Source organism: Myiozetetes cayanensis, unplaced genomic scaffold, assembly GCF_022539395.1.
Source record: "Myiozetetes cayanensis isolate MyiCay16 unplaced genomic scaffold, myiCay2020 scf15, whole genome shotgun sequence".
In the NCBI taxonomy this organism is placed as follows: Eukaryota; Metazoa; Chordata; class Aves; order Passeriformes; family Tyrannidae; genus Myiozetetes; species Myiozetetes cayanensis.
Genome location: NW_026087159.1, coordinates 16067908 through 16094998, shown reverse-complemented (window position 1 = coordinate 16094998; position 27091 = coordinate 16067908). Strand labels below are relative to the sequence as shown.

General features: G+C 57.4%; 1 protein-coding gene across 4 annotated transcripts in view; it reads left to right on the top strand.

Annotated features, from left to right (window-relative positions):
* Positions 1 to 390: 390 nt before the first annotated feature.
* STARD8 (StAR related lipid transfer domain containing 8) overlaps positions 391 to 27091 on the top strand; it is a 45735-nt gene continuing 19034 nt past the window's right edge. The window contains exons 1-2 of one of the 4 annotated variants that reach the window (XM_050310729.1): positions 391 to 523; positions 2692 to 2725. In XM_050310729.1, coding sequence (XP_050166686.1) covers positions 479 to 523; positions 2692 to 2725 — 79 coding nt within the window. In that variant the 5' untranslated portion in view covers positions 391 to 478. Of the gene's footprint in view, positions 524 to 2691; positions 2726 to 7848; positions 7955 to 13058; positions 13215 to 26276; positions 26440 to 27091 lie in introns of those variants that run through there. The other 3 variants (XM_050310733.1, XM_050310731.1, XM_050310730.1) reach the window with 3 other exon arrangements.

Genomic DNA, 27091 nt, shown 5'->3' with positions numbered 1-27091 from the left:
TGTCCCTCGGAGGGGAGAGCAGCGGGAGCTGTCAGTCAGTTTGGGCAGCACTGGCGTGACAATCTGAACCGTCCGTTTTTCAGCGTCCTACATGTGCCTTTGACAGCTCCAAGTGCCTTTCTCCCATTCCAGAGTGTCTGTCTCCCCTCGCCCCTTCCCGCTGCCTGGGAATGGGAGCGGGCGGTGCGTTCCAGGCAGGAAGGAAAGCCTGGAGCTGTTTAAAACTCGCAATCTTCAGGGAATTTCAATCGCGTCCAAGCCTGTTCACAACCAACTGAATAACGGTGCAGGGTTTGAATGCTGGCCCGCCTCCGCCGCTGCCTCCTCCTCCCTCCGCCCGCCGGCCGCTCCTGCCCGCTCTGGGCTCTGCCCGGCTCCGCTGCCGCAGGCGCTGCCATGGGGGTGCCGGGGGGTGCCCTCCCCGCCGGGGGCAGCGCCGCGGTCTAGGGGGGCTCTGCCGGCCCTTCGCCTGCCCATCATGCCATTGCTGGACTTTTTCTGGTCTTGCTTCAGAAGAGCCAAGGTAAGGGACCGCTGCGGGCTGGTGTCCGTCCCTGGCACCCTCCGGTTTCAGGAGAAGCCTCTGGAAGGGACGACGGGGAGGCGTCCCCGGCGGCGCTCGCTTTGCTCAGGGTGTCAGCGTCTGCTCTGGGGGCTGTTGTGCCCGTGCCCCACGTGCACGTGGGAGGTTAATTTTGGCTGGGCCGCATGTGGGTGCACTGGTCCCTGTCCCTGTGCTCGCCCACTGCCCATCACCGGTCACCACGGCCCTGCGCCGGCAGCCCCGGCTGGGCAGGGTGCTGTGCCCGCTGAGAGCGGCCGTGGGCTCGGGGGCTGTGTGTGTCTGGGTGTGCTCTTGACCCCCCGAGGTGGTCCTGCCATACTCGGGTGATGCGGCTGGGCTGGGACACCCCTCCGAGCTCAGAGGCTCGGATTGCTCCGGTGAGGCTGCGGGAGCACGGCTGCCTTGGCCGACCTGCAGAGCTGGGGTGGCTGCGAGGGAGATGACAAAGGAGCAACGAGGCCGGGGGCCCCCAGTTTTTAATTTCCTGCAGCAGCGGCTCTCGTGGCATCTGGGATTTTTCATTGGGCTTTAATTCTTCATCTGTCACCTTAATAACAAGCAAATCTCCCTGCCTGCCTCTGATCACTGTATTGTGATACTGTATTGTGTCCCAGCCTGCGCAGTGTGGTGAGAGGTGAGCTAGGAAGATTGTAGAAATATGGCTAGTGTGGATTTTGGGAGCTTCAGATTGGGAAAAGCATAAAACCCCTTTACAGGCAGAGCTGTACACCAGGCTGTGCCGGGCGAGTGGATCTGCTGCAGTGAAATGGATGTGGAATGCACACTGTCCCCCGGGCTTTCAGTGCAATGCTTAAAATAGTTGAGTCTAAAAATGACATTTGTGAAATTCATTAGTAATATTAGTGACTGTCTTGTCCCTGCTGTCTCCAGAGAGCTCAGCTGTCCTCTTTAACCCTGCTTGTCCCCGCGTGCTGCGTGTTGGCATTGCCATCGTAATCGTGGTGGCAGAGAGATGGACACCGGCTCCTGCATCCCCCTAGCAGAGCTGCAGATCCCAAGGCCTCCAGCCCAGCCCATGCTGGCTCTGGTGCCTGGGGCCTTCAGTGATGCTGGAAGCAGCCAGCAGACTGCTGGTCACTTCAGCTTGACGTGGGGTCTGGTGGCCCAGCTGGCCAGGGCACCACCTTCCTGGGGGCCCTTGGTGTGCGCTGATGGTCCTGTGTGGGCTGAGGCTTCTGCATCAGTCTGGCCCCTCTCCCTCCGTGCTGGTGCTGCTCAGCTGCTCTGCTCAACACGAACAGCCGAGGAATTTCTTGAAGAGGGAGAAAGGTGCTGGGCTCTGTCTGTGGGATTAAAGCTTTCCAGGTTAAATGAGGTGGAGCTGTGGCTGGTAGAAGATTTTCTGTGTTAAAAGGAAGGTGTGGGAACAGACTGGGCAGTGCCAAAGGAGCTGGAGGAGCCCAGTGACCTCCCCCGTGGACGTGGGCTCTCTGTGAGGTCGCAGTGATGTCTCTGGCCCCGCTGATGGCACCTCTTGGGCAGGTGCTGCTGAGGGAAGCCCGGCAGCAGGGACATGGTTAAACCCATCTCTCCCGGGTCATCCCCAGCCCTGCTGCCCCGGCAGGAAGAGGGTTGCCGGGGGTCCGTGGGAAAGGCCGGCTCAGCAGCGCTCGGCATTCCTGCAGCGATCCTGCAGCGATCCTGCAGCAGCGCTGGAGGCTGCTCCGCACCCAGAGTGGGTGCGGGGTCCCGGGCTCTGTGCCTGCCTCAGGACCGGGGAGTGGGGGACCCTCAGCTCCACCTCTGCAGATTGCTGCCATCTCCCAAGTGCTGCTGAGGCTCCACTGCCCTGAATCCCATTTCTCTCGGTTCTTTTTGGGAGCCGGGATGGTGGGCATGCGCTGAGCACACCGTGTTTGCCCAGCACTCAGGGTTGTGGGTGGTGCTGGTGTTTTAAAACCAATGGGGCTGATGCCCTGGGGAGAAGCCTTTGCCAGAACTCTGCTTGTCCTCAGGGTCAGAGCAGCACTTCTGGTCCCAGCTTCTCTCTGGGCAGGGAACAGGCTGGAGGGGTGCCTGATCCCAGACACAAGGGGAGTGTGCATGAATATGAGAATCAAATCTATAACAAAATTATTTCTGTTCTTTTTTCTTTCTTTTCGCAGAGTTTCACACTTCTAGAAGATAAGAAAGATGCAGGTAAGCTGCGACAATGTTTTTTGGGGCAGGAATGTTGTTGCTGTGGGATAGGCTGGGGTCATGGTAAGAGAACAGTCCCCTTGCTGGGCTCCTGGGTTCATCTGTCAGCAGTGTGATTTTACCCCCAAACCGTTATTTTCAGAGGGATATATTTGCAAAAGGGCCTTGGTACCTTTTCAGTTCTTCTCTTTGTGGTGAACAGCTTTGTGCTCTGCAGATAAACTCACTGGGAGTTCAGAGCCTTGGCACTGCTGTGACCCAGGAGGGTTCTCCTGGCTCGGAGCCCCCCAGCTTTGTGTGGCTGAGGTGTCTCACCTGTGCTGTGGGGGAGCAGGGACTCGAGGTGCAGCTCCAGGCTGACCCACGGGGATTGTGCAGCTCCACCAAACCTCTGCCAAGGTGGGGGCACAGCCTGGGGTTTGGGGCTGCCCTACCCTGGGGGGTTCATGAGCGCTGGGAAGGCTGGTGGGAGAAGGAGGAGGAGGAGGAGAAGGGGGGTTGTGCCTGCAGGGCTGGGAACCAGAGATGGAGATGGGGCTGTGGACAGGAGGGTCGAGGTCCTGGCTTTCATCATCACACCCTGGTCAGCGCCATGGGGGTCTCTGCACAGTGACACCCCCAGATCAAACCCATTCCATCCCATGGGCAGCCTGTGGACATTGGCTCTGGCAGCCCTGGAAGTGGGGGAACCTGGAGCCCAGGGTGGCTCTGCTGCTTTTGGCAGAGGGCTCAGGACAGGCCCTGTGGAGGGTGGTTCTAGCACCTGAGACAGGGGGAGCGTGGCTGCCCACACTGTTGGCCAGAGCCTTGGAGCCATGAAAAGGGAAACCTGCCATGCAGGGAGCCCATGAGATGTGCTAGGGGGTCTCCAGCCAGTTCCCTGACTGGAGGGCAATGCCCAGGGACCTCTTGTTTTCATCCAGGTAAGGGTCAGGTGAGCTCTGAGCCCAGCTGGAGAGAGCCCAGGAGCACAGGAGAGCTCTGGGCAACAAAAGGTATTTTGTGAGGAAGCCCCAGAGGTATCCTGGGTGGTCTCTTGCCCTTTCATGGGCGACATTAAGAGCATGAATGTCAAGCACTTTTAAAAAAGGGTTAAAGAGCTCTGTGGAAAGGAAGAGGCAGGGAAGACTCCTACAGATCACACTGTGACTGGGATTTTTGGGGGAAGAACGTTTATAGGTGTTTTCCCCTTGGTTAAAGCTGCCTGGAGAATCCAGGTCTCTCCTGGTGAAGGCTCAATGATGCTCACACCATGCCAGCTGATACCTGCCTGTCCCATGTCCCTGTCCCAGCCCTGGCTGCTGGAGGGACGCTGGGCTGCTGTGAGCTCTGGGGGCAGGAGGAGCAGGACCCTCGTGTCCCCGAGCAGATGCACAGTCTCTCACTGTGGGATTTGTCACCTGTGACTCGATGCTGATGGAGCTGTGGTGGCTCCTGTCACTGTGGCCTGCAGCAGCCCAGTGCCTGGTGCAGGGTTGTTCTGGCTTTCCCGTGGATTACGCTGGATGGGGGGTTTGTGTCCTCCACTGGACAGTTTTAAAGCCAGTTTTAAAGCTCTGGGAAGGGGCCAGAGCAGGTCCACCCTGTCCTCTTTGCTGATCGTCCCCAGAAGGTGTTGGTACAAAGGGGGCACTTAAGGAGATATTCAGGCCATGGCTCAGGGAACACCATTCCCTTCCCTGATGATTTTTAGTCTCTTTAGATGGGCAGCATGAGGAGCTCAGCTGCCGGCACAGCAGCAGGAGGCAGGGTACAGTTGGTTGTGGTTTATCCCAGTAGCTGTTGGCAAAGTGCCCCTCCTGGCTCTTCCATCATTTCCTGGAGACTGCCTGTAATTATCCCCCTGCAGCACTGCTGCTCTCCCCGCACACCTGGCAAGCTGAGCTGCTTTCCAGGTATGGATGGACCTGTTCCCAGCTCCCAGGACCTGTTCCCAGCTCCAGCACCATCCTTGGAGCTGTGGCTGTGCTGCCACATCCCCTTCCCTGAACACCAGCTGGACAAGGTCAGTGTGGCTTCCCCCTGAAAGCAAAATATCCGGGTGTGCCCTGGCAGCTCCTGCAGCAGCCACGATGGAAAACAACTTGGATTTCATCTGCCTTCTCAGAGGTGACTTTTCAGCCACAGCACACAGGGACTCTCATGTCCCTGCTCTCCCTCCCACTGCCCTGCCCGTGGCAGGACCCCCTCTGGCCCACCCTGTGGTCCCCTCCAGCAGCACCCCTGGCTGGGTGGGACACAGTGCCCCTGCACAGCCCCAAACTGTCCTGCTGGAGCAGTCTCAGCAGAGTCAAGTTTCCATAGATTTCCTAACCCTCTGCTTCCTCTCCAGCATTCACTTCCCATGTATTGTTCTGGACAGAGCAGAAAGGAAAGGCTCACAGGCTGGCCGTGCACATGAAAACTGCATCCTCACAATAAATGCCTGCCAGTAGCAGCACCAGGACCCTCAAAAGGGACTGGTGTCCCTCTGCAGATGTCACTGAGCAGTGGCTCCTCTCAAGGCTGAGGGACAGGGATGAAGCTGGTGGCTCCTGGCAGCACAGCCAGGCAGTGGTGACACTGCAGCATTTCAGGGTGGGCTCCTCTGGCTGGACGTGGTGAACTAATGGGGAAAAGCAGCGCAAGGGACCCGGTTGAACTTTTGCCCCTGCATGAAATAATAAGGTTGTATTTACCCAGCATCTGGACTGCTGAAAATAACCCTCTAAATTTAGCTGTTGTTGATGTGTTGTCACAGCTGAGCTGTTCTTCTCTCCTCACACGCAAATCTCCTGCGCTGGCTCGGTGGGTTTGTGGCCTGAGCACGAGGCCCCTGCTCCTCTCCTGACCTGTGCCCATGTGTTTGATTCCCTGTGTTCTGGGGGGAAAATGGGGACTGGGGTCTGGTTTTGTCACTGCCTGGATGGGCTGGAAGGGACATGGGCTGCCAGGAGTGGTGGGTGTGCAGGGGCTGCAGCACTGCCCTCGGCACTGGGGCTGCACTGTGGCATCGGAGCCAGGGAGATCTGTGGGGACTCCTGGGGTGGGTGGGATGCTGGACATGGCAGCAGGGACCTGTTATGGGCAATTTTGGAACTTGCTGAGAAACCACTGCTGTTCCATGGTGGAAAAGGCAGTCACAGGGCTGGGTGTGGGTCGGAGAGGTGGGAAGTAGAAAAGCTGAACCGAATGTGATTATTAGTGGTTTTGGTGGGACATGTGATGAGGGGATTCTGTGCTGCTGCTCCTTCCTCTTCCTCTTTCCTGCCTGCCCAGGCTCAGGCTCAGCTGGTGACTCACACTGAAACACCGACCTCCATCCCAAACCAATACTGGGTCCCTCCTGGCTCTGCACAGCCCCAGGGACGAGCTGTGCCACTCCTTGGCTTATTCCTCATGAAGGAAGGGAGATGTTTCTCAAATACTCTCATCTTCCCTTAATTGCAGTCTCTGTGGCCTTACTCCTGCACCTTCCTCTCACTAGGAATGGATCCCTGCATGGTCAGTGCATGTGCTTTGAGATTTAACTCTTATCAGTAAAAAAGTTTTTTAAAAAAATAATGAGATAATTCCTAAGCAAGACTTTATACACTAAAATTCACCCTGCCAGAGCAGTTTGTGCCCCTGCAGAGGGTGCCTTGACTACAGCAATTTTAAACACATTTTGTTTGTTCCCATGTCACCTTTGTGTTCTTTAGATCATGCAGGATGCTGGCCCCGCCTCCCAGCCCTCTCCGAACCATCTCCCCGAGGGTCAGGCAGCCTGTGGAGCACCCATGCTGCTGTGCCTGGCTCCTGAGGAACCAGTGAAAATGGGAAACAACAAAAAACACTTAAAAAGAAAATCAAAACCAACTTGGTCACATTTTGCTTTTTCCCCATGATAAACAATTGTGGGGAAACATTGTCAGAAACTGGAGCCCCCCCAGCCCCCGAATGAGGCCAGTTCTCATCCCTGTGCCCCTCTGCCCATAAAATGTCTGTAGTTCTGACCCCCCGGCAACTGCTGCAGTGACAGAGCCCCCTCCCCCAGCTTAGCTCCGTCCTTCTGCAGCTTTAATTTCAGGGATGGAAATTTTCTTGTTTCCTGTAGCTAACAAAATGCAGATCCCCTGCTCTGGACAGCAGGATCCACTCATGGGTTGGGGAATTTTCTTTGAAGGCCAGAAAGGAAGAGCCTGGGTTAGAGAGAAGGTTTTTCTCTGGTAGTGAGCTGTGTGGCATGTGGGAAGTGCAGGGAATAAGCTGGGAAAAGGCCCCTTTGGCCACCCAGTGCCCACAGTGTTACCAAGTTTTTCCTTCGTCAGCAAGGAGAGATTGAGACCGATTGTTAAGTTCTAGCTGCATCCTTGGGGTGGTTTGCACGAGATGGAAGGGGTTGAGAGAGAAGTTCCAAGTGTGGTCACTTCCCTGAAATGATAATGAGAGAATACACTGAAAACTGGCAGAAAGGTTCAGCTGACAATGGTTTTGCTTTGGTTGGAGCTTTGACGTGCAAGCTCCTTAAACATGCACAGGACAGTAATGTTTCCTGCATCTGAAATTGCCCCTCTGTCCTCCTGGGGAGAACGTGGTGTAAAGGAGCAGGCAGGGAGCCTCTTGGGGCTGTGTGATGCTCACGGGGGTTTGTTTTCAAAGCCTGAGAGGTCAAATGGGGAAAAAGCGGTGAGAGGTGTTCGCAGGCCAGTCTGATCACGTTAATTCCTTCTCCCCTTAATGAAGAGCCTCTGAGCCCTGCCCGGAGTGTCCGCAGGGCTTTGAACGCCCGCCCGCCCCCGGGAGCGGAGGCGGCAGCGAGCGCGCCCGGGCGCGGTGTGGGACCGGGGCGGGGGTGACTCAGTTTGGGGAGGATGCAGGTGGAACCCGCGGCTCAGCATCACCTTGACCTCGGCCCCTGGTGACGACTGAGCCCGGCCCGGGCTGAGCGGGGTCCCAGGCGGCGCGTCCCGGGAATGCTGCGGGAGAGCGGCTCCGTCGGCCGGAGGCGCGGCTGGGGAGGCTCCGCCGGGGAGGGGGGAACGGGCGGAAGGGGAGCGGGCGTTCCCCGCGAGCGGCCCCGGTCCCGTCCACGAATCCCGGCGGGGGAGGAGCCGCCGCTCCCGCCCGTCCCGCCGGAGCGAGCGATGGATGTCCGGGCCGGGGCCGGGGCCGCGGGGCCGCGCTGGAGCTGCGGGCGCTCCCTGGGGCTGCGGCTCCGCCGCGCCGCGGCCGCGGCTCCCTGCGGGGCGGGACGGCGCGGGCGGGCAGGTGAGTGCGGGGCTGGGGCTGCGGGCTGGGTGAACCCGGTGCGGGGCTGCGACGAGAGAGAGAAGGTCGCGTTTGCTGCTCAGCGATGGGAAGAGCTGAGGGGCTGGTGCAGGATGGGCTCTATGCGGATCAGCGCGGTGGGATGCAAAGGGCAGGGGACGCGGCTGAGCGGCTCAGGCTCTGCTTTCCTTCTAAACCCGAGCGATTTTGCTGGTGTTCTGCGCCGTGCCCGGCTGCCCACTGTGTCTGAGTGTGGGTGATCCCACTCCCAAAGCCAAGGGGTGACTGTCCTGGGCCGACTGGTGAAGCACATCCCTGGCCCAAGAGGCCATAAAGTGAAAAGAACCCCCACTTTTCAAAGAAAAGAAAGGGCATTATATTGTATTTGATCATATCTTGATAATGCTTGTATCAGTCATTTTATCAAGGCTGTGAAAATGCTCAAGGAGTTTTTGTTCATTTAGAACTCCAGTGCTAAACTTGGCTTGATGTGGCTTGTAAAGATGCCTGTGATAACAGGGTGTGGGTAACATCTTGAAAGCCATTTCTTTTGGGTTGTGTGAAAGAGGAAACACTGTGGCTCTGGGCTCTGTCAGCTGTGGTGCTCAGTGAAGAATTCCATCTCATACCTGGCCCAACACTCATGTCAGAGACTCTTTCCTCCTACTGATAACTGATCCCTTCAGAAAAGGCCCAAAACATGCTGGGTGGGCAGGGTTTATTCCTCAGGGACGAGGAGATCAGGTTAGTTTGCCGTAGGCAGGGGGAAGTGGAGTTTTCCACAGAGCTCCTGCTGCCGGACCTGTGGCAGTGACATTGCTCCCCTCGGTGCTGGCACGTGGGATGAGTTGTAGCCAGGGACTGTTGGCCCCCAGGGACAGGGGGGGCAGGAGGTTGTTTTGGGATGATCCACGTGAGAACAGGGAGCACACGGATCCTCTCTGGGGGTGCCCCAGAGGGTCCACAGCTACTCCCAGAAGACAACTGTGCTGGTAAGAATTTCAAGAGATTGCTCAGCATCCTGCCTCTTTCCACTTGTGTTGGAAACCCCATGTATGCTTCCAAGGCAGGACCAGAATGGAAAACCCTGTTCTTAGAGCTGCAAACCAGCACTGTTACCTTTGGCACCACAGACTGCTCGGTGCCATGTGCCCCTGGATCAGCTGTGAGCCCCTCATTTTCCCCCTGTGTGCCCCCAAGAGCAGGCACGATGTCATCACCTCTGCCTGCTGCAGCAAAGTCCACATGTGAGCTGAGGCCAGGGTCCTCCCTGTCCCCTCAGTGGGACTGTGTGGAGGGAGGGCCACTCCCCCCATCCCCCACGATGTGGCAGGAGGAGGCTCTGGCACATGTTGGTAAGGCAGGAACAGTTGGGTCACGAAGCTGGTTGCTCATCTCTCGCCAGCATTTTGCCTTCCAGCAGCTGGGGACTTTCTGCCCTGCTTCAGCAGTGGCCACATAATCCGGATTCCTTGGATAAATTCCTGCTGTTTCTCAGAGATCTGTGGCTGCTGTTTTAATTACCCGGAGCTCTGGGCCAGACACAGGACCCTTGTTGCACAAACTCAGTTCCCATGAATGATGCTGTTGTGTGTGTCTCTGAGCTTCTCTTTTCCTCCCTCTCTCCCTCCTCCCCTGGAAGCCAGGGAATTCGGTGCTGGTGAGATCTCTCCTGCTGTACTTGTGCAGCTGGTGACACGGCTCCAGCTGCCATTTCGGGTGCCATTTTCCTCTCCTAAACAAGGATATTGAAGCCATCCTCCTCCTCTTGGCTGGAGCTGGCTTTCCCACTTCCCACTGGTGTGAGGCTGGTGCTGGAGCATCCCCACGGCCCTGGAACTCCAGGTAGATGAGGTAGAGGCAGTTTCTGGGTTCTCTGTGCTGCAGATTCACCACTTGCAGTGGTGTCAGTGATGCCCTGTGGGCCTGGGGCTCCTTGTGGTGTTTGCTGGGTACCCAGAGGTTGGAAGGGCTGTGGTGGCAGCACCTGGGTGCTGCTTTTATGGCTGTGAATTGGGAAAAGCCAACAAGTGTTCTGCATCTGGGAAGCCAGACAGAGAAATAAATGGGGCACCCCAGGGCAGGCGAGGACAGCCACTGCAGGCTGGGCCAGCTCTGCCAGGGGGTGACACCCAGGTGAAGCTGCTTCGTGTGAAAACCACAGTTTTCTCCTGTTCTCCATCCACAGGAGTGGAAAAATAGGAGCTGTGGATAATGTATTAGCAGAGCAGGAGTCCCTGAGCATCTCTGTGTGACACACATACCCCAGTACAGTGTCTTTGTATTTGTACACCTGAAAGAAAACCGTAACCTTTTTTCTCTATGTTTATTTTGATGGTTGGGAAAGAGCAGCAGTGAATGGCCATGGCAGGGAGTGCAGGATGTGTCCACTGGGGTGTGTGGGTTTGCCTTCTGCTGGGGGTACTCAGTTGGAGAGAAGGTGTTTTTGCCATGGATTCAGAGTAGTTTTTTGTCCCTTTTTTACGCCGTTTCCTTGTTTGGCCTTTCCAGGGGGTTTTCATTTGGCGAGGGGTGTTGCGTGTCGGGGCCACCAGAGGACGCCCTGTCCTGCTGCACTGCCGGGGGGGCACAGGGACACGGGATCGGGGGGAGAACCCAAAGGGGCCCTGGGTGGGGTCAAACTTGGGGAGGACCCGGAGGGACCGTGAGGGGTCTCGTGTGAGGGGGGCCCACAAGAACCATGTGGGAGAGTCACACGTCAGGGGGGTGTGCAAGGACCCTGGAGGGGTGATGTGTCGGGGGACACAAAAGGACTGTGAGGGGGTCACGCGTGGGGGAACCCGGTGTGTGTGAGTGCCCACGGGCTCAGTGTGGGACCGGCCGCTCTGCTCTGCCCGCGCCTCTTTCTAGCTCGGCATCCCCGGGAGATTTCCTGCTCTCTACCCCCACACCCTCCCTGTTCCTGCTTCACACAAGAAATGAGCAGAAAAATGCTTGAAATCCTCTGAGCCCAGCACTTTTCCACTGGCTGTCACCGTGCTGGGACTACCCTAGTGAAATGTCCATCCTGGCCATCCTCGGGGTGCTGGCATGGAGCTGGTCAGTACCCTCAGGCCCTGCACCCATCACGTTTCCAGGGGCTTTGCTCACCCTTTGTCCCTTTCTGTCCCCTCCCTAGGAGCCAGAGACCTGTGCTTTGTGGGGGTTGGTACTTGTGGGGGTCAAGGCTTGGCTGGGTCCTGACACCCCAAGCCCCTCTGACCCCTTGTCTGCCCATGGGCGCTGACAGCCCATCGCTCCTTGCCTCTGAGAGACTTTGCACTGATCCCCCTGGATCAACAGCTGCTCCCTTTGCTGGGGCTGACCCTGGGGGGGCACTGGCTGCCTGCAGTCACCCCCCTGCCATCCCTCTGCCCTCTCCTGGGCTCCAGCTGGCAAGGGGCTCCCACACACAGAGCTGCGGGAGGACTTTGTAGCCAACAAGGGCTGCATTGAGCAGCCTGTGCTGGAGCCCCTTCCCTCCACGGCGAGGGGTAGAGGCAGGCAGGAGCTTGGTGGGAGGAGGGTCAGGAGCTTGGGAAGGAAGGAAGGAGATGTGCATCAAAAGCCTCTCAGACTATGAAAACAATGGGGGAAAAATCTTGGGTTTTAACTTGATCCTCCCACTTCAGGAGCTTGGGCATCCCTCCAAGCAGTGATTTCAAGAGAAAAGCTGTTTGGTGGCATCCCTGCAATGTACCTGGTCTCTCTCCTGCTTTTCTGATGATCGCCCCCCAAATTGCCACCTGCCTTTCCTTGCCCTGTGTCTGGGCCCAGTGTTTGTCTCAGGCCTCGTGCCCAAGGTCCTGTTGCCTCCAGCTCATGCTCTGCCTCCTCTGAGTCTCTCTCCATGCTTAGGTTGGTGCTTGCTGTCCTCCAACCCTTTTGCCTCCCATTTCTCACAACAAAATTCCTCCTTCAGGTCCACTTTGAATGCTTTTTTAACCCCTTTTAGCCTCCTATTCCAAACTCTGCCTACCCTTTTCTCCCTCACCCTCTTGCAAATCACCTGTGGCTGGTCCTCTCCGGTGTGATACAGGTCTGGGGTCCAGAGCCAGGTTGTGAGGCGTGTGTGCCATGAAGAGAGGTCCTCCTCACCCTGTGCTGTTGGAGGAGTAGCTATGGAGCAGGTAAATCCCCTGCAGAGTGAGGGGGATTTCTGGGGACACAAAACCTTAAGAGCAGCCCCGCTCCTCTCAGTGCCTCGCTGCTGCTCCCACCCCAGCTGTTCCATCCACTGGGTCTGATGGATAGAAGAGCTGAGGACAGCCAGGCACCTGTCCAGAAACTGTCCTGGGACTTCTCTTCTTTGGGGACCTGTGGGGGCTGAGGGACCCCTGTGGGGGCTCAGCTCGGGGGGAGGTGGCAGCTGTTGGTGTCACAGCCGCCGGCTCCAGCCCATGGGCCAGGCCAGGCCCTGCAGTTGCTGCTGCCAGTCTGGGAGCAGAGGGAGAGGGGTGGCTGAGTGGAGGGGATGGGGAGCTGGGGCAGTGTGGGACACAGATGGGTCTGGGGTCAGACTGGACTTCACATGTGTCACAGAAACACAGCCTGGTTTGGGTGGGAAGGGACCTTAAAGCTCATCTCAATCCATCCTCTGCCATGGGCAGGGACATCTTCCACTAGCCCAGGTTGCTCCAAGCCCCGTCCAACCTGGCCTTGGACACTTCCAGGGATGGGGCAGTCACAGCTTCTCTGGGCAACCTGTGCCAGGGTCTCCCCACCCTCACAGGGAAGGATTTCTTCCTCTGCCATTCCCCCTTTTCCTAGCACTCCAGGTGCTTGTCCCAGGTCCCTCTCCAGCTCTACTGGAGCCCCTTTGACTCTGGAAGGGGCTCTCAGGTGTCCTTGGAGCCTTCTCTTCTCGAGACTGAACACCCCCAGCTCTCCCAGCCTGGCTCCGTGGCAGAGGGGTTCCAGCCCTCGGACCATCTCACGTCCCTCCTGTGTCCCTGCTGCGGCTCCGCCGCTCGGGTCGCGCAGCCCCCGGAGCTCCGGGAGCGGAGCGGGGCGGTCCCGGGGCGGGCGATCCCAGGGATCGGGAGGCGGATCCCGGGAGTGGGTGGGGCGGATCCCGGCCGTGGATCCCGCACCTGCCGCGGCCGCGCTCACACCGACAACAGCCGGAGCTCGGCTGGCACTGCCCGAGCCCGCCCGCGGGGCCCGGGCACCTCCTGCACCCTCCGTCCTCCTCCAGCACCCACCCTCCTCCTCCCCGCGGGTCCCCCGAGAGCGCGGCTGGACGAGGCACAGCCTGAAGGTAAATCAGGAACCTGCGGTTGTGTGCGGGGTTTGAGGGGAGAGGAGGGGGCGGATTTCCGTAGAGAGCATCCAGCAATGCGCTAAACCTCCGGGCTTTGTTCCTGGTCTCGGGCTGTGCTGTGCCTGGAACGTTGGCACACACGTATGAGAGAGCCCATTCCTGAAATCACTTGCAACTCTGTGTGTAACAGAATAGGTAGCCGGGAGGTGACAGAGATACAGTGACTTCAAGTTATGCCAAGGGAGGTTTAGTTGGATATTAAGAAAAATTTCTTCCTGGAAAGGACTGTCCAGCCCTGGCACAGACTGCCCAAGGCGGTGGTGGAGTCACTGTCCCTGAAGGGATTTAACAGCCATGTGGATGTGGTACTGCAGGACATGGGCAGTGGTGGCCTTGGCAGTGCTGGGGAAACTGTTGGGCTTGGTGGTCTCAGAGGGCTTTTCCAACCTGAATAGTTGTGTGATTCACCTGTGGCTCTGGAGGGTGCTGCTCAGCCCCCGCTGCCCCCAGCAGCACCAGAATGCCGCCAGGTGGGATGTGGGTGGTCTGGCACTGGTGTCCGTGTATGGATGGACATGGTGTCTGTACGAGGTGCTTGTTCCTGCAGCTGGGGATGATGAGAAGCTTGGAGCTGGTACTTGTCTCCTGACTTGCTCGAGCTGTAACTGGATCCCCTCTGTCACTGCCAGGCTGAGTCATGGCAGTGTGTGGGATGAGGCTCCGCTGCTGCTGTCGGAGCGGCCGTTCAGCGTGTTCGGCTCCTGCTCTGCTGTGCTGACCCGTGTGCTGCCAGCAGACCTAGCGAGGGACCTGAGGGGTTGGCTGAGGGGTTTAAGCTGCTTGGGTTTTCTCAGAGCTCCTCCTCACCCTCCTCTACCTGGCATTAGCGGTGGCTGGGAAAGCACAGATTTGCCATCTGATCCAGAGAGTCAATGAGTTCTTGGAAGAACTGTGCTGATGTCAGGATACTCCAGATCAGGCCCTCGCGCTGTGGTGGGGAAGGCTGGGCTCTGTGTCCTGGTTTTCAGTGGCATGGGCACGTGTTCCCAGCGGATCAGCTCCTTTGGAGCCCTTTGTCATTGTTAGGGACAGACAGGTTTGCCATGTGTGTGTCGTTTGTCACGTTGTGACCCAATGCTGCTCTGGAGGAGGCTGCTTCCCCAGGGGCTGTTTGATCGTGGTGAGCTCAAACACCAGCTCTTTGTGTGTTTGGATTTGTGGTTTGTGTTCTGGAACAGCTCTGTGTGCTGAGGGCAGCGAAGCCTCTTCTACTAAAGGCCTTTGTACAGTCCCGGGGTGTCGGAGCACACATCATGAGTTATTGGCAGATATCCACGTTCTTTTCCATGTGCATACGTGAACTCTTATCAGTGGCTGTGCCTTTTTCTGTTTGCACTCTAACTGAAGCCCAGCTGGGGAGGTGGCTGCGCAGCCGCCCGTCACCGCACTCTGCACTCGTGTGCCAGCAGGAGCAGGGCCACAGATCTGCTCAGACCCTGTCAGCCTCCCTCCATTCCTGCAGGGGAAAATTAGCTCCCAGCCTTATCCCGAAAACTTGTCAGCATTTTCCGTATGTGGGAAAACACCGAGCCCCAGCGCAGGTATCAAAGCTGCTTCTGAAGAGCAGCTCACGTTCACGCCATGTGGCCGCACTTCCTCCGAGAAATCCTTGTCTGATAAAAGACTGGCTGCATAAATCCAGTCATGCTTCCTTTGAGCATTCCTTGCCTGCCTCGCCTCCAATGCCCAAACCCCAGCGTGTGCAGGGGACAGGCTGCCAGCGGCTCAGTTTCGTAAGAGAACAAAATGTGGTTGTGCCCAAGGGCACGTCAGTACTTCCCCTCGGTTTTGTACTAATTTCAAAAAGATTTGAAGGTTCTCAAAGTCAATTGAAGTCGAGTGCAGGAACGAAAGGTTGCCCTTTCCCTGAGGGCATGCAGAGGTTGCTGTGTGACTTTGGGCCAAAGGAACAATCTGGGAAGTTGGCTGGCACCAAGGGGTGTGGGGAATGCCAAGGGTGCCTGGCCTCTCTGTGCTTCAGCCATGAGGAGCCAGGGGGAGCCACTGGAGCCAGGCAATTCCCTGGCTTTGCCCTCCTGGGGAAAAGGGTAAATCATCCCCAGCACAGAGGAGAACTGAGTCTGCTTCCTGCAACTGATGGGTCTGTGAAGAGCCTGAGACAGATTGCCTGTCACAGGGGTTTGGGACTTGCCTTTGCCCTTGGTGTGGGCTTTTGCATTTGGTGTCTGTGGGAGTTTTTTTGCCTCATCCTTTTTTGCCCTGCCAAATTCAGGCAGCAGGGCTGCAGGGCAGGGAATGCCTCTGGTGTCATCACTGTGACCCTGACTGTGTGGGGAGCTGGGGGTCCCATGGTACAGCAGGACCCCTACCCTGTGCCAATGCTCATCTCCCCGGCCCAGCAGAGCATCGCTTAACATGGGGGTCTCCTTCCCTCCACCAGCTCCAGAGCAGAGATGGTGCTCAGTCCCTCTGGATTTGGTGGCATGGATTGCCAGAGCCCAGGGATGAAAGCTGAGCTGATTTTGTGCATGTCAAAAAGGCTTTAAGAGAAGTGTGGGGGCTAGGATACCATTTCTCCTGCCAGGCCTTCCATCTCATGCTGCGCCCATGCCAGTCCTGCCTTCAAGGCAAGCGGAGCCATGGGGAGTAGCAGCTCCCCAAACCATGAGTGCTGGTGGCACTGCCCAGGTGAGGTGAGCATGGTAATGTCTGCCTGGCAGTCAGGTTTTCTTGTTTCTCAGCTTCCCTTCATGCACATGTTCTTCCAGCCCCCTGGGATGTGTGATGGAAGTGTTTGGTGGGATTTAGCGCTGGAGGAAAGCTGTGCTGGAAAGCTGCCGGAGCCTGCAGGGGCCGGTGGTCAGGGCTGAGGAGCGTCCGTGAACCTTTGTGCTGAGCTCCGAGCTCCAGAGGGGACCAGCAGCGGCTGCACATTCCAGCGAGGCCGGGGGTCTCCCTCCCAGTTAATGATTGAGCTGCAATGGCCCTTTGGTTCCTGCTGTTTAGAGAGGCACCTCAGAAAGATGTGAACCTTTCCAGGCTGTGGGGGTGGATGTGGGGATTTACAGAGGCAGGGTCTGTCCCTGCATTTCCAGCAAGAGATTATTTTTCTGGTGCTGGGGGCGATGGCTTGTGGGGTTTTGTTGTCTGTTTGCTTTCTGATTAACTGGGCACAATTACCTGCATGTTCCGAGCGAGGAGCTGTTACTGGGGTGGAGCTGCACTGGCCTCGCTCTGCCCTACTCTGTGCCCCTCTCTCTGTGCCTGGTGCTTCCCCAGAGTGCCAGCCCTGAGCCCTTGGGATGTGACTGCTGCTGGGTCCCTGTCTCTGGGTGCTGTGACATCTGTGGGTGACCGTCTACCCAGTCCATTGCTCTTCCCTCCGCTTGGTTAATCATTGCCTGGGCACACTGGCCCTTCGTGGGGCTGTTTGCTGAGCCCTTATCAGCACAGGGCACTTGTCACCCCCTGCCAGTTACAGGCAGAGTAATAACGGCCGGTGTTGGGAGCAGCTCTAACAGCTCAGGGGACCTTCCCTGGGGCTCAGCCTGTTCGTTTCTCATTGCACTGGGGGCTCATGGAATACTAGGCTGGTTTGGGTTGGAAGGGACCTTAAAGACCATCCAGTTCCACCCCCCTGCCATGTCCAGCTTGAGTCCCTTTGCTGTCCCATGGCCAGGCTCAGCTGTCCCTTCAGTGCCCATGTCACAGGTCCCACTGAGCCATCCCTGGTCTGCCGGGAATTGGACAAGGGGTTACCAAAACCCGCTGGCCAGGCTTGGGAGCACACCTTGTGTGAGAGGGACAGAGCCCCTGAGCCCTGCAGGGCAGGCTGGGGGTCCCTGCTCAACCTGGTGCAGTGCTGGCTCTGCCCCTGCCTCGGGGGACAGGGGTGTGCAGTGTCACAGCCTGGGGGTGCAGGGGGCACGAGGCTGTCTGGATATGTCCTGGGAAAGCTGTTTCTGGCATGGGGAACTTCTGGATTTCCGTGGGTGCTGCAGCCAAGGCTTGGCCGTGCCATTGCTTAACTGGGAGCAGGAGCTGGCAGCTCCTCCCAGGGTGTCCCGGCACCGAACCTGAGGGGCCCAGTGCACCCAGCCTGGGTGAGCCAGGGGATTTCCTGCCCTGCAGGCAGAGAGGGCCAGAAAGCTGGCATTTAAAGGAAAAAGAAATAGAAAGTAAAAGGAGTGAACAGGAGGCTTTGCTGTGATTGCTGGGCTGAAGGCTGGGGGGGAGGGGGGAGGAGTGCCAGGTTTGTTCTGGGGGGCTCACAAGGGTCAGCTGGGGCTGGTTCCCTCTGCTGCTCCTGGTGAAACTGGAACTGGCCGTGGGCAGTGGCAGGCAGAGGTGTCACGAGGCTGTGGGACAGTGCCCACAGCAGTGACACAGAGAGCACTTGACCTTGTTTCATCAGTGTCATTGGGCAAGAGCAGGACATCTGGGCAGCCAAAGCCGCTGCTCCAGCTCTGTTGTCCCAGGCAAAGAATGGCCCCGAGGCCCCTGGACACCTTCCTGAGTAAATCCCAGGATGGCTGTTCCGTGGCAAGAGCCACTGGCACAAGATCCCCGGGCATGGATATGCACCAGGAGCACCACGCTGGTGGCTGTGTGATTTCTCCTGAGATGAAGTGCTGGCAGCTGTGGTGCTGCTGTCTTGAAAGCAGCAAGGATGTTGGAAGCAGTGGTCCTTCCCCAGCTAAAAATAATGGGCTTCTAAAAAACAAACCCAAATGTTTGGAGGAGTTAACTGCTGTTCCCCAGGACAGGGTGGCACTGGGAGTGCTGGGGACTGCCATGGTTTGTCCAGCAGACATTGTTGAGGACTTCAGCTGCTGAAGATGGAACTGCCAGCATCTGTTGGCCTTGTGCATGGTCTCCTCTCCCTTAGCACTTTCCCTGTGGGCATCTCCAGAGGCTGTAGGTACCAAAATGCCTCCTTGATCTCTGGCTTTCCCTGTACAGCTCGTCTCCAAAAGGCCAGAGGAACAGCCCTGCTCTCTGGACACTGTTTGGCCATGGCAGGAGCATCCCTCTGCTCTGGAGCTGCCCCAGGCACTTGTTTCCCCTTGCTGGGATAGCTGCAGCTCGGGTAGGCTCTGGTCCACTGGGACCAGGTTTGGTTGTGCTGGGAACCTCTGTACACAACGTGAAAAATCAGGGACAGGGCTGAAATTGCCTCCCTTCTGAGGGCAGGCGTGATCTCCTGCTGAACTCTGAGTCCTGGCTGCTGCTCCAGATGGACACTCACTTCCCCGCCAAGTGGCAGCTGACCCTACGCTTCCCTTTCCCACGCCTGGCCTCACCTCCACACGTCCCTGCCCGCGCCACTGTGCTCCGAGAAATCCCAAACCACAGCAGGCACCGAGGGTGTTTCTCAGCAGCTGAATTGGATCAAACCACATTCTGCTCAAGGCTGAGAGCCCCGAGTGCCCAGTTTTTAAGGGGACTTTTAGAGAGGCACTGGGGGCTAGTGACATGGGAAGAGCTTTGGTTGTGCCTTGTTCCTGCCTTGGCTTCAGGAGAGGCTCTGCCTCAGCATCCTCCTCTGTGGGGAGAATGGAATCCCTTTCTCTGCAGCTGTGACCTGGGAGTGCACAGGGATGCTGCTGGATCCTGGCATTGAGTTTATTGTCCTGGCCCATGGAAGTTCCTCTCCAGCAGGCCTGGCAGTGCTTGTGCCCACGTGGTGCCCGTGGAGGGACTGGGGAGGGTGAGCTCTCCCCTCTCCACACTGGGCTGTTGGCTTTGGGCTGTCCTTGACCGTTCTGAGGCAGCTGCCTCTCCACATCCTGGATTTCCTGGACTTCTTATCTTTTTTCTTTCTTGTGCCTTGTGTTGGGACATTGGTGTCAGGGCAATGTTTGCGCTTCTTAAGCCTCCATATGTTGCCCTGCTGGGCTGGAGCAGCTGCTGAGCTGGGCCAGCACGGGACAGGAACTGCGGGGCTGGGGGGGGCTGTGGGAGACTGTGGGAGGCTGCATCACTGGGGTACCCCCTCCCTGCCCTCTTTGGGAAGCTGGGGAGCCACATTTCCAGCTGCTGGAGATCCCAGCACACCTTCTGAGGGACCCTCGGAGGGGAGGGGGCACTGATGCCCACACTCAGGGCCCTCGGAGAAGGGGTGGGGATGGGGAGGGGAGCACAAGTGCAGCACCCCTGGCTGCAGTGCAGGACCTCCAGCAGTGTCAACAGCTGTGTGAGCTCCCACTCTGCCCCATGGCTCTGGGAATGGAGCCAGTGCTTTTGTGGAACCAAGCGTGGGTCCCCACCTATGAGCCCTTTTTGAGAGTCCTATGCTTTCCTTGCCAGACAGAGAGTTTGTGTTTGGATTCTGGATTTTGTGCCATTTTTGCTCAGGACCTGGCGATGCTGCAGGGCCTGCCTCTGGCAGGAGGCTCCTCTCATGTCACTGGTCTGGAGCCCAGACACCTTGAAATTCCCTGAGGCACGTGGGGGCTGCGTTTGCAGCAGGGACTGAAGGGGTTAAAGTTGCTTTGCAGTGTAATTTTTTTTAAAAAGCCATTTCCTTCATGTCCAGAGACAGTTTATTTTCTTCAGGACACAGGGAGGTGCCTTTTCTTTAAGGCATTTCCTGTAAGCAAGTTTATATTTGGCCTGGGGAGGGTGGGGAGAGGAGGTGGGTGCTGGGGAGGGTCTGTGGCTGAGCCGGGTGACCTCAGCTTTTGGCTCCTTGTCCCGAATTGTGGAGGTGGCAGCTGCGGGAGCTGCAGGAATGGCTGGCTGTTGCAGCAGGAGGAGTGGAGTCCCGGGGGGCCCCGTGTGTGCCCCCAGCACTGCTGCCCCTCAGTGGGGCTGAGCTGGCATCCACAGAGTGTGCAGGATGCTTTCAGACCATCCCTTCCGTTACCTTTAAGGTGCTGAAGAGAAGAGCTGCTGGACCCCACATCCTACTGCTCAGTCTGATTCTTTTCCCTCCCCCAGGATGGCTCTGATTTCCCTTGAAAAGACAAACAATCAAACAAACGTGCTAATATACCAGATCATCAAAGTTCACTGTGCCCCCGCTGTCTGTAGTGCACATTTAACACCCATGGATATTTGATCAGAACTTGGTCCTGGTGCAGGGGCTGCAGCTGGGCCCTGACACCCCAGGCTGGGCTCCCCCAGGCAGCGCTGGGGCTCGAGCTGTTGCCCCCTTGTTCCCCGTGCCAGGTTTCTTCTCCTCCATTTTGTTTTTTTTTTATTACCGTGATTTCCTAACATCGGAAGAGGCGAGTTATGAAACTGGAGTTATCCAAACACGTCTTGTTTGAAGATAGCGTTTCATCCAGCAGATGCAGCTTCCTGCCCTGTAAATGGCTCCCATTGTTTCACCTTGGCTCCCAGCCCCGGCAGTGCTGGGGTGTCGCTGCTCTGGCAGCCCGGGGAGTGGGGGTCCCAGCCATGGAATGGCTGGACTGGGAGCACTGGTGTTCTGTTCACAGCCTCTGAAAGAGCTGGGGGGCTCCCTGGGGCTGCCTTGGTTAGAGGCACTGCTGGCAGGGTGTGGGCTCTGCTCCCTGCTGCTCCAGCCACAGATGCTCAAGTTTTCCAGCCTGTGTCCACTCTTCCCACAAGGTTCTGTTTGGGGGGAACCAGCTGATGCCATTTCTATTCGTAGTCACCCAGGTGTGCTCTCCAAATGCCCTCCTTGATGACATTCACCCCTGGGATCCCAGGAGTTTAAAAAGGGATTCAGAGCACGAGGCTATGACCAGAGTCCTGCTGCTGGAGCTGTCCTGTCCGGAGCTGGGACACAGCACAGAGCAGTGACACCATGGCACTGCTCCTGCAAACATCACCTGCAAACATCACCTGCAAGCTGGGATTGCCATGTGCTGGGTCAGGACACAGTAGCTCTGGTCTGATGGCTGGTGTCCGGGTGGCAGGAGGCAGGGAAGAGGGAGTGGATGGTGCTGGTTGGTGTGGTGAGCTCTGTTTCCAGCACAAAATGTTCAAATGCAGAAAGAGGGTTTGGAGAATACCCTCAGTTGCTGCTGAGGCACTGGGAAGAAATTCTCCCTGTGAGGGTGGGGAGGCCCTGGCACAGGTTGCCCAGAGAAGCTGTGGCTGCCCCATACCTTGGAGTGTTCAAGGCCAGGTTGGATGAGGCTAGTGGAAAGTGTCCCTGCCCATGGCACGGGGTGGAATGAAATGAGTTTTAGGGTCCCTTCCCACCCAAACCATAATGTGATTCCATGATTCTATGATCCCTGTGGTGGTGGCAGGAATGTGGTATGGGATTGAAGTGGTAACAAAGAGGACAGTCAGAGCATGCTGGTGAGCCAGAGCTTGGTGCCTCACACTGCTCCCTGGGCACATGGATGCTGTCAGCCTGACCTTGAGCAGTGGCAGCTGCGGCTCCAGCCGGCTCTGGGTGGCTGGAGGATCCTGGGCACAGAAAGGTGCAGCAGGAGCAGGCTGGGACCCACTGAGTTTTGCGTGGATCACCTTTCTCCACCCATGAGAGGAGCTGGGTGTGCCTCTCCCTCTGATGGAAGAAGCCATGCTGGGGGTCACGCTGTCCCCGGAGCCTCGGCACCGCTGTCCTGCTGCTGCTGCAGCCACACTGTGCTGCTGCCTCTCCTGCTCTCCACGGCTTTCCCACCTGCTCGAGCAGCAGGGATTGTTTTCTCATTAATTTTTTGTTTCTGTGAAGGCTGGGGAGCTGCAGCTGTTGGCTCATTAATGGAGTTCTGCAGAACTGCGGCCGGAAGCGGCGCCGGGCCCTTGGCTGAGCTCCGTGGTTTGACGCTTTTCCTTCCTGCCCTTCTCAGACACACAAATCTGCGCAAGCCCTCTGCAGCACTGAGACAGCCCCACCTTGGCCCCTGCTCCCCTTCTGCTTTGGGTTGGCTCTTCTCGGTTTGAGGTCCTCCTCAAGTCTCTGTTCCTATGGCCACACCCGTCAGAGAAGGCAGGGGATAATGAGATCAGGAGCTTCAATGATTAGTGTTTGATAAGGTTCACTGATATTTTATCTGTGGTTTTCATGGAGAAGAGGAAATGTGGTGTGTTAAGAACATCTGCCTTGGCAGAGCCAGGTCCCCCAAGTGTCTGGTGCTGGCTTGAGATGGGACCTGAATCCTCAGAGATCTCAGTCTCTCCTTACTGCCACTGCCTGTGGAGATCTTGACTGTCCTTGGGCTGCTCTTCACCTGTGCTGTAGGAACCAGTCACCTGCCTGGCTGCTTCACGGGGGAGTTACCTGCTCTCAGGTGGTTCGTGCCGCTCCTTGAGCAGGAGCTGTGCCGTGAAGGGCTCCTGGCAGCGCAGGGGGATGTGCCTCGGTGTGTAAGGCTGTGTTCCATGCATTTTTGAGAGCTTGTGTTTCTTGGCCGGGTTCCTCAGCCCGTCAGAGCACTGAATGCCTTTGTCAGTGCTTTCCCTGCTTTTCCTCACTACTCCCCTTCATCTCCAGCTCACAGGGGTGCTGTGCAGTGGAAGTGGGAGGAGATGCCCTGTCCCACGGCTTTCTCTGGGAATGCTCTGGAGACCCAGGGAGAGCAAAGATCGGCTCCCCTGGCCCCACTCAGTGCTCTTGGCCCAGAGGCACCTCGTGACGCTCTGCAGTCCTGTGGGCAGGTGGGAATGACACGCTCAGTGAGCAGCCAGCGGGCAGAGCAGCGAGTCCTTGTGCGCGGCCGTCACGGGTCAGTGTCCCCTGTCACGTGCCGGGCAGGGCAGTGCCAGTTCCCTGCCCAGTGCCCGTGGCTGTGGCTCGCTCAGGTGGGCACTGGGTGAGCAGCCGTGCAGCCACGAGTGCGGGCACTGGGGCTCGGGGCTCTGGGCAGAGGCGTGGGCTGTCTCGGGTGGGCTGGTCAGCGCCTGGCCGTGGGGCGGGGCAGGAGCAGCTCGGCCCCGAGGATGCTGAGGTTGCTGAGCTGTGCTGGGCCTTGGGTCCCTTCCAAAAACAGGCACCAGAGTCAAAAATTAGTGGCTCATAAAAATAGACATGGCAGAGTTCTAGAAGGGTGTGAGCTGATTGATAGACCACAAACATGTCGATCTGCAGCGCTGAGGGAGAGCTTTGCTGAGGAAAAGGCTTCCTCAGAAACACCAGCGGGGCAACCCCTGCACACTGGTGGGACTGGGAAGGAACTCTTACTTGGGAAGAGATGAGCATTTTAGAGTGTTGTTCTGAAGGACACAACACTGGCTACTTGGGATGTACACAGTAAAATACTGCTGTGCCAAGTTTTATACTGCAACAGCCCTGGGTGCCTCTGGGTTGGGCAGCCCCTCTGAGGTGCAGGACCTGCCAGGGTCCCTCACGCTGTGACACATGGACAGACAGGCTTCAAGCCCTGTGGAGGCTCCTCCTGGCTGGTTTTCCATTAGCCAAAGAGCTCTGGGACAGCACTCGTCCCTCCTGCCGTGAAGCTGTGGGGAGAGAGGGACTTCCCTGCCAGGCACAGCCACTGCAGTGGAGGTTTGGCTGGAGAGGTTCCTCCCTGTGTGATCATAGTGGGTATTTCAGAATGACTGTCGTTAGGCCAAAGTGTTCCTTGCATCAGCCCTGGAAAGCAGTGGACGTGGGCTGGAGCCTTTGCCAGCCCTGGCATCATGCTGCCATCAGGAGGGGATCTGTCTCCCTCAAGCAGCTGCTCCATCTTCACCTTGTCTGGCTGTGAGCTCCAGCAGAGCTGTTGTGCTATCAGGGCTGGGCAAGAAAACCCCAAGTGGGTCTTGCTGTGACAAATCTTTTCCTTACAGAGGGGGTTTCACATGGAAGGGAAGCTGGAACAAACATGCCCATTCCTGCCAAAGGCACTGCTCTGCCAGTAAGTGGCCTCTGTTTCCTATTGCAAGCGCTTGCTGTGTGGAATTGGGTCTTCCTGATGCCTCCTGACCCCTGCACTTCTCCTTGGCCTGACCCCAGGAGCTGTTCCTCTGCTCCTGACCCTGCTGTTGGCAGCCACCTCTCTGGCTCTGATGCCTTCGGCGTCATAACTTCCCAAGAGTCGGAATAGCTATGTGAGGGGGTGGGAGCTCCTGTGCCTGGAAATCCCTTGGAAGGCCAGGAAGTGCTTGGTTAATTAACCAAACTGAAGAAAAATAGTTTGAACCACCTCTTTTCCTCATTGTTTACAGCAAAGGTCTGGGATTCATGGCCTTCAGCCACAGATCAGCCCAGTTCTTTGTGCATCCTCAGATTCTCCCTGACTCATGGCTCTTCACCGTGTCCTGGCAGGCTTTGCTTGCCTCAGCTCCTCAGAAATGCTGTGTTTTATGTGAAGGCCTCTGTTTTGACCTGTGTCCTGGTGCAGGGTCGGCTTAGCTGTGGGAAGGGGCACAGGGATGTCTGGCAGAGCTGGCTGTGCTGGATTCACTGGTGGGAGACAAACAGATGGGACCATGTAAACTGCCTCTGCCATTCCCATGGTTGGTCTTCCACTGGGATTCAGCATCTTGACTGTCAGACCAGTGTATGTGTCTCTAACATCGCTTGAGGCCAGCTTTTGTATCCTGTTTTGTAATATTCCCTGACATTCCCCACATTCCTGGCAAGGAGACTTCTGTATTTTTTTGAAATGTTCCTTTGTCTCCTTGCAAAACTATGACATCCTTGAAGACTTCTCCAAAAGGCTGTTGTCCTGCTGTCCCAGCATCTCCTGTTGGCTCATAAAGAACAGGGAGCCTTGAGCTTCAAATCCAGCCTCAACAGCATCTCCTTCCAGTGGGGAGAAAGGGAAAAAAGAGCAAGGCAGGTTGTGGGTTCCTGTTTGGCTTGGTGACCTCCCTAACCTGAGGTCTGTGCTGTTTGCTTCCACCTTTGTCCTCAGGTTTCACTGCCCCCCACATTTTTGTTATGACACAGGGGCTGTTGTCTGAGTGTCCACTGCCTGTTGGGACAGCGTGGTCTGGAGGGGCCTGTGTTTGGAGAAGGCAGAAGGCACCACAGTGGCCCCCAGGTCCGTGTCCTGCCTCTTCCTGCTCTCTTCTGTCTGCCCTGCCCGGTGTAAGGAAGCTGGGGGGTGGGCAGGATGTTTTCTGATGCCGCATCCCTGGACAGGGATGAGAGACCTATCACGTTTCTCACTGGGAGTCAGAAACAGGCGAGATGATGCTCAGTGCTGAGGGCATCTCACAGCTTGTTTTGGGAATGATTTGTGCCAAAGGACCGGCTTGGGAAGTGCAGTTGCCGGAAATGTGCTTTTCATTGTGGAGACTAATCCAGTGTCAACCACAGCTTCTCACGTGGGCTGTGCTGACCCCTCTGCTTTGGGCTGCTGAGAGGTGAGGGGAGTCCTGCTGTATGGGGAAGGAGCACTCCCAGGGCAGGTGGAGCAAACTGGGCTGAGCATAAACTGTGACTTTGCAGGGAATTGGGCAATTAGGTCTGGATATCTTGGGTTGCAGGCACCCCTGGGGTTGTCCCTGAACCATCTTTTTGAGCATTTAGTCCTCTTTGGTATCTTGAGGGACTGGGAAATTTATGATGGGTCAGCCTTGGCTTTCTCTTTCCCCAGCCTTGTCATCCCTGGCACAGAGAAAGCTGCATTCCTGGCAGATGCTGGCAGCCGAGAGGAGCCTCAGTTGGAGATCACAGTCAGTGGCTTGAGTAGTCCATGTCTGATGGGATGGCAAAGGGGGCTTTGGGGTGCCCATCCCTCTCCTCCCTCCTGGAGTACTGCAGGGCAGTGCCACGCTCCCATCCAGCGCCGCTCCCTGCGCCTGGAGCTGGCACGATGCCGCCCTGTGGGAAGCTTCACTCTCATTCCCTCATTTTTTCCAGCTGGAATTGAAAGCTGCGGCTCTCCGGGCTGGCCCGGGCACCCCTGGCAGGGCAGGGCAGGGCAGCCCCGGGTGTCGGTGCTGCGGGAACGGGGGCTGTGCCCGCTCGGGCGGCTGTCCCGGAGCTGGGAGCGGCTCAGCGCTCCCCGGCGCTCCGGATGGAGCCCTCCCCGCTGCTCCCACCCCCGCCCCGCGGCTCAGCCCTGCGCGGCCGGGATGTCCTGTTTGCTGGTGACGAGCAGCGCGGCAGCTGCGGGGCACAGCGGATCGGGTCGGATCGGCACCGCGGGGAAAGGTCGCGGCGCTCCCGTGGGGTGCCTGTCGGAAGGTCTCCAACCGCCGGTGGACGGTGCTGGGTGGCCAAGGAGGGGATGAAGGAGGCCGGGGGTCATGCTGATACTTTTTTCTGCATTTAATCCACGGTTTCCAATGAACAAAGCCGGGATTAACAGCTCCTGCCATGGTGAGTCTGCTCGTGTCCGGGCTCTGTGTTTGGATTGGTAGGCTCCAGCCAGAAAACGCTCTCAGGGGAGGTGGGAAAGGCTGTAAAATGACCTTTTCTCTTGTCAGAGATTTCTTGGAAGCAGCATTTCCTCTGCAGCAGGGTGGTTCGCTCTGGCTTTCGCACAGCGGGGTGAGGGAAGGGTTCAGAGGTGTTGGTTGTGTTGTTTTTAAGTTGGGGATTTTTTTATATTTTCTTGACAAACAGATTTTCCTTTGCCTTTTTTTCCCCTTGAAGTGATCTGTAGCTGCTGCCCTGTGTGTGCCTGGAGTGGGATGCAGGGGGTGTGCAGGGAGCCCCACGCTGTGGTGGGACACAGCCCTGGCACCGCAGCTACAGCTGTGTGGGAGAGAGATGAGGGGGCAATGGAAGTGACAGAGCACGGGCTGGCCTCAGTCACACCATGTGGGGCTTTTCCTCCCCCTTCTGCTCCCCAGGGAAGGTACAACCTTGGTAATATTTGGGTTTATTTCTGACAGAGGCAGCTGAGCTGGTAAGAGCACAGTGAATGTGCCAGGTCCTCTTGATCTCTGGTTTTTTTCCTGAGCTCGAGCCAAAATGCCTTACTGTGAGCCTGACCTCCACCTCCTGCCAGGCAGTGAGGGTGGTGGGA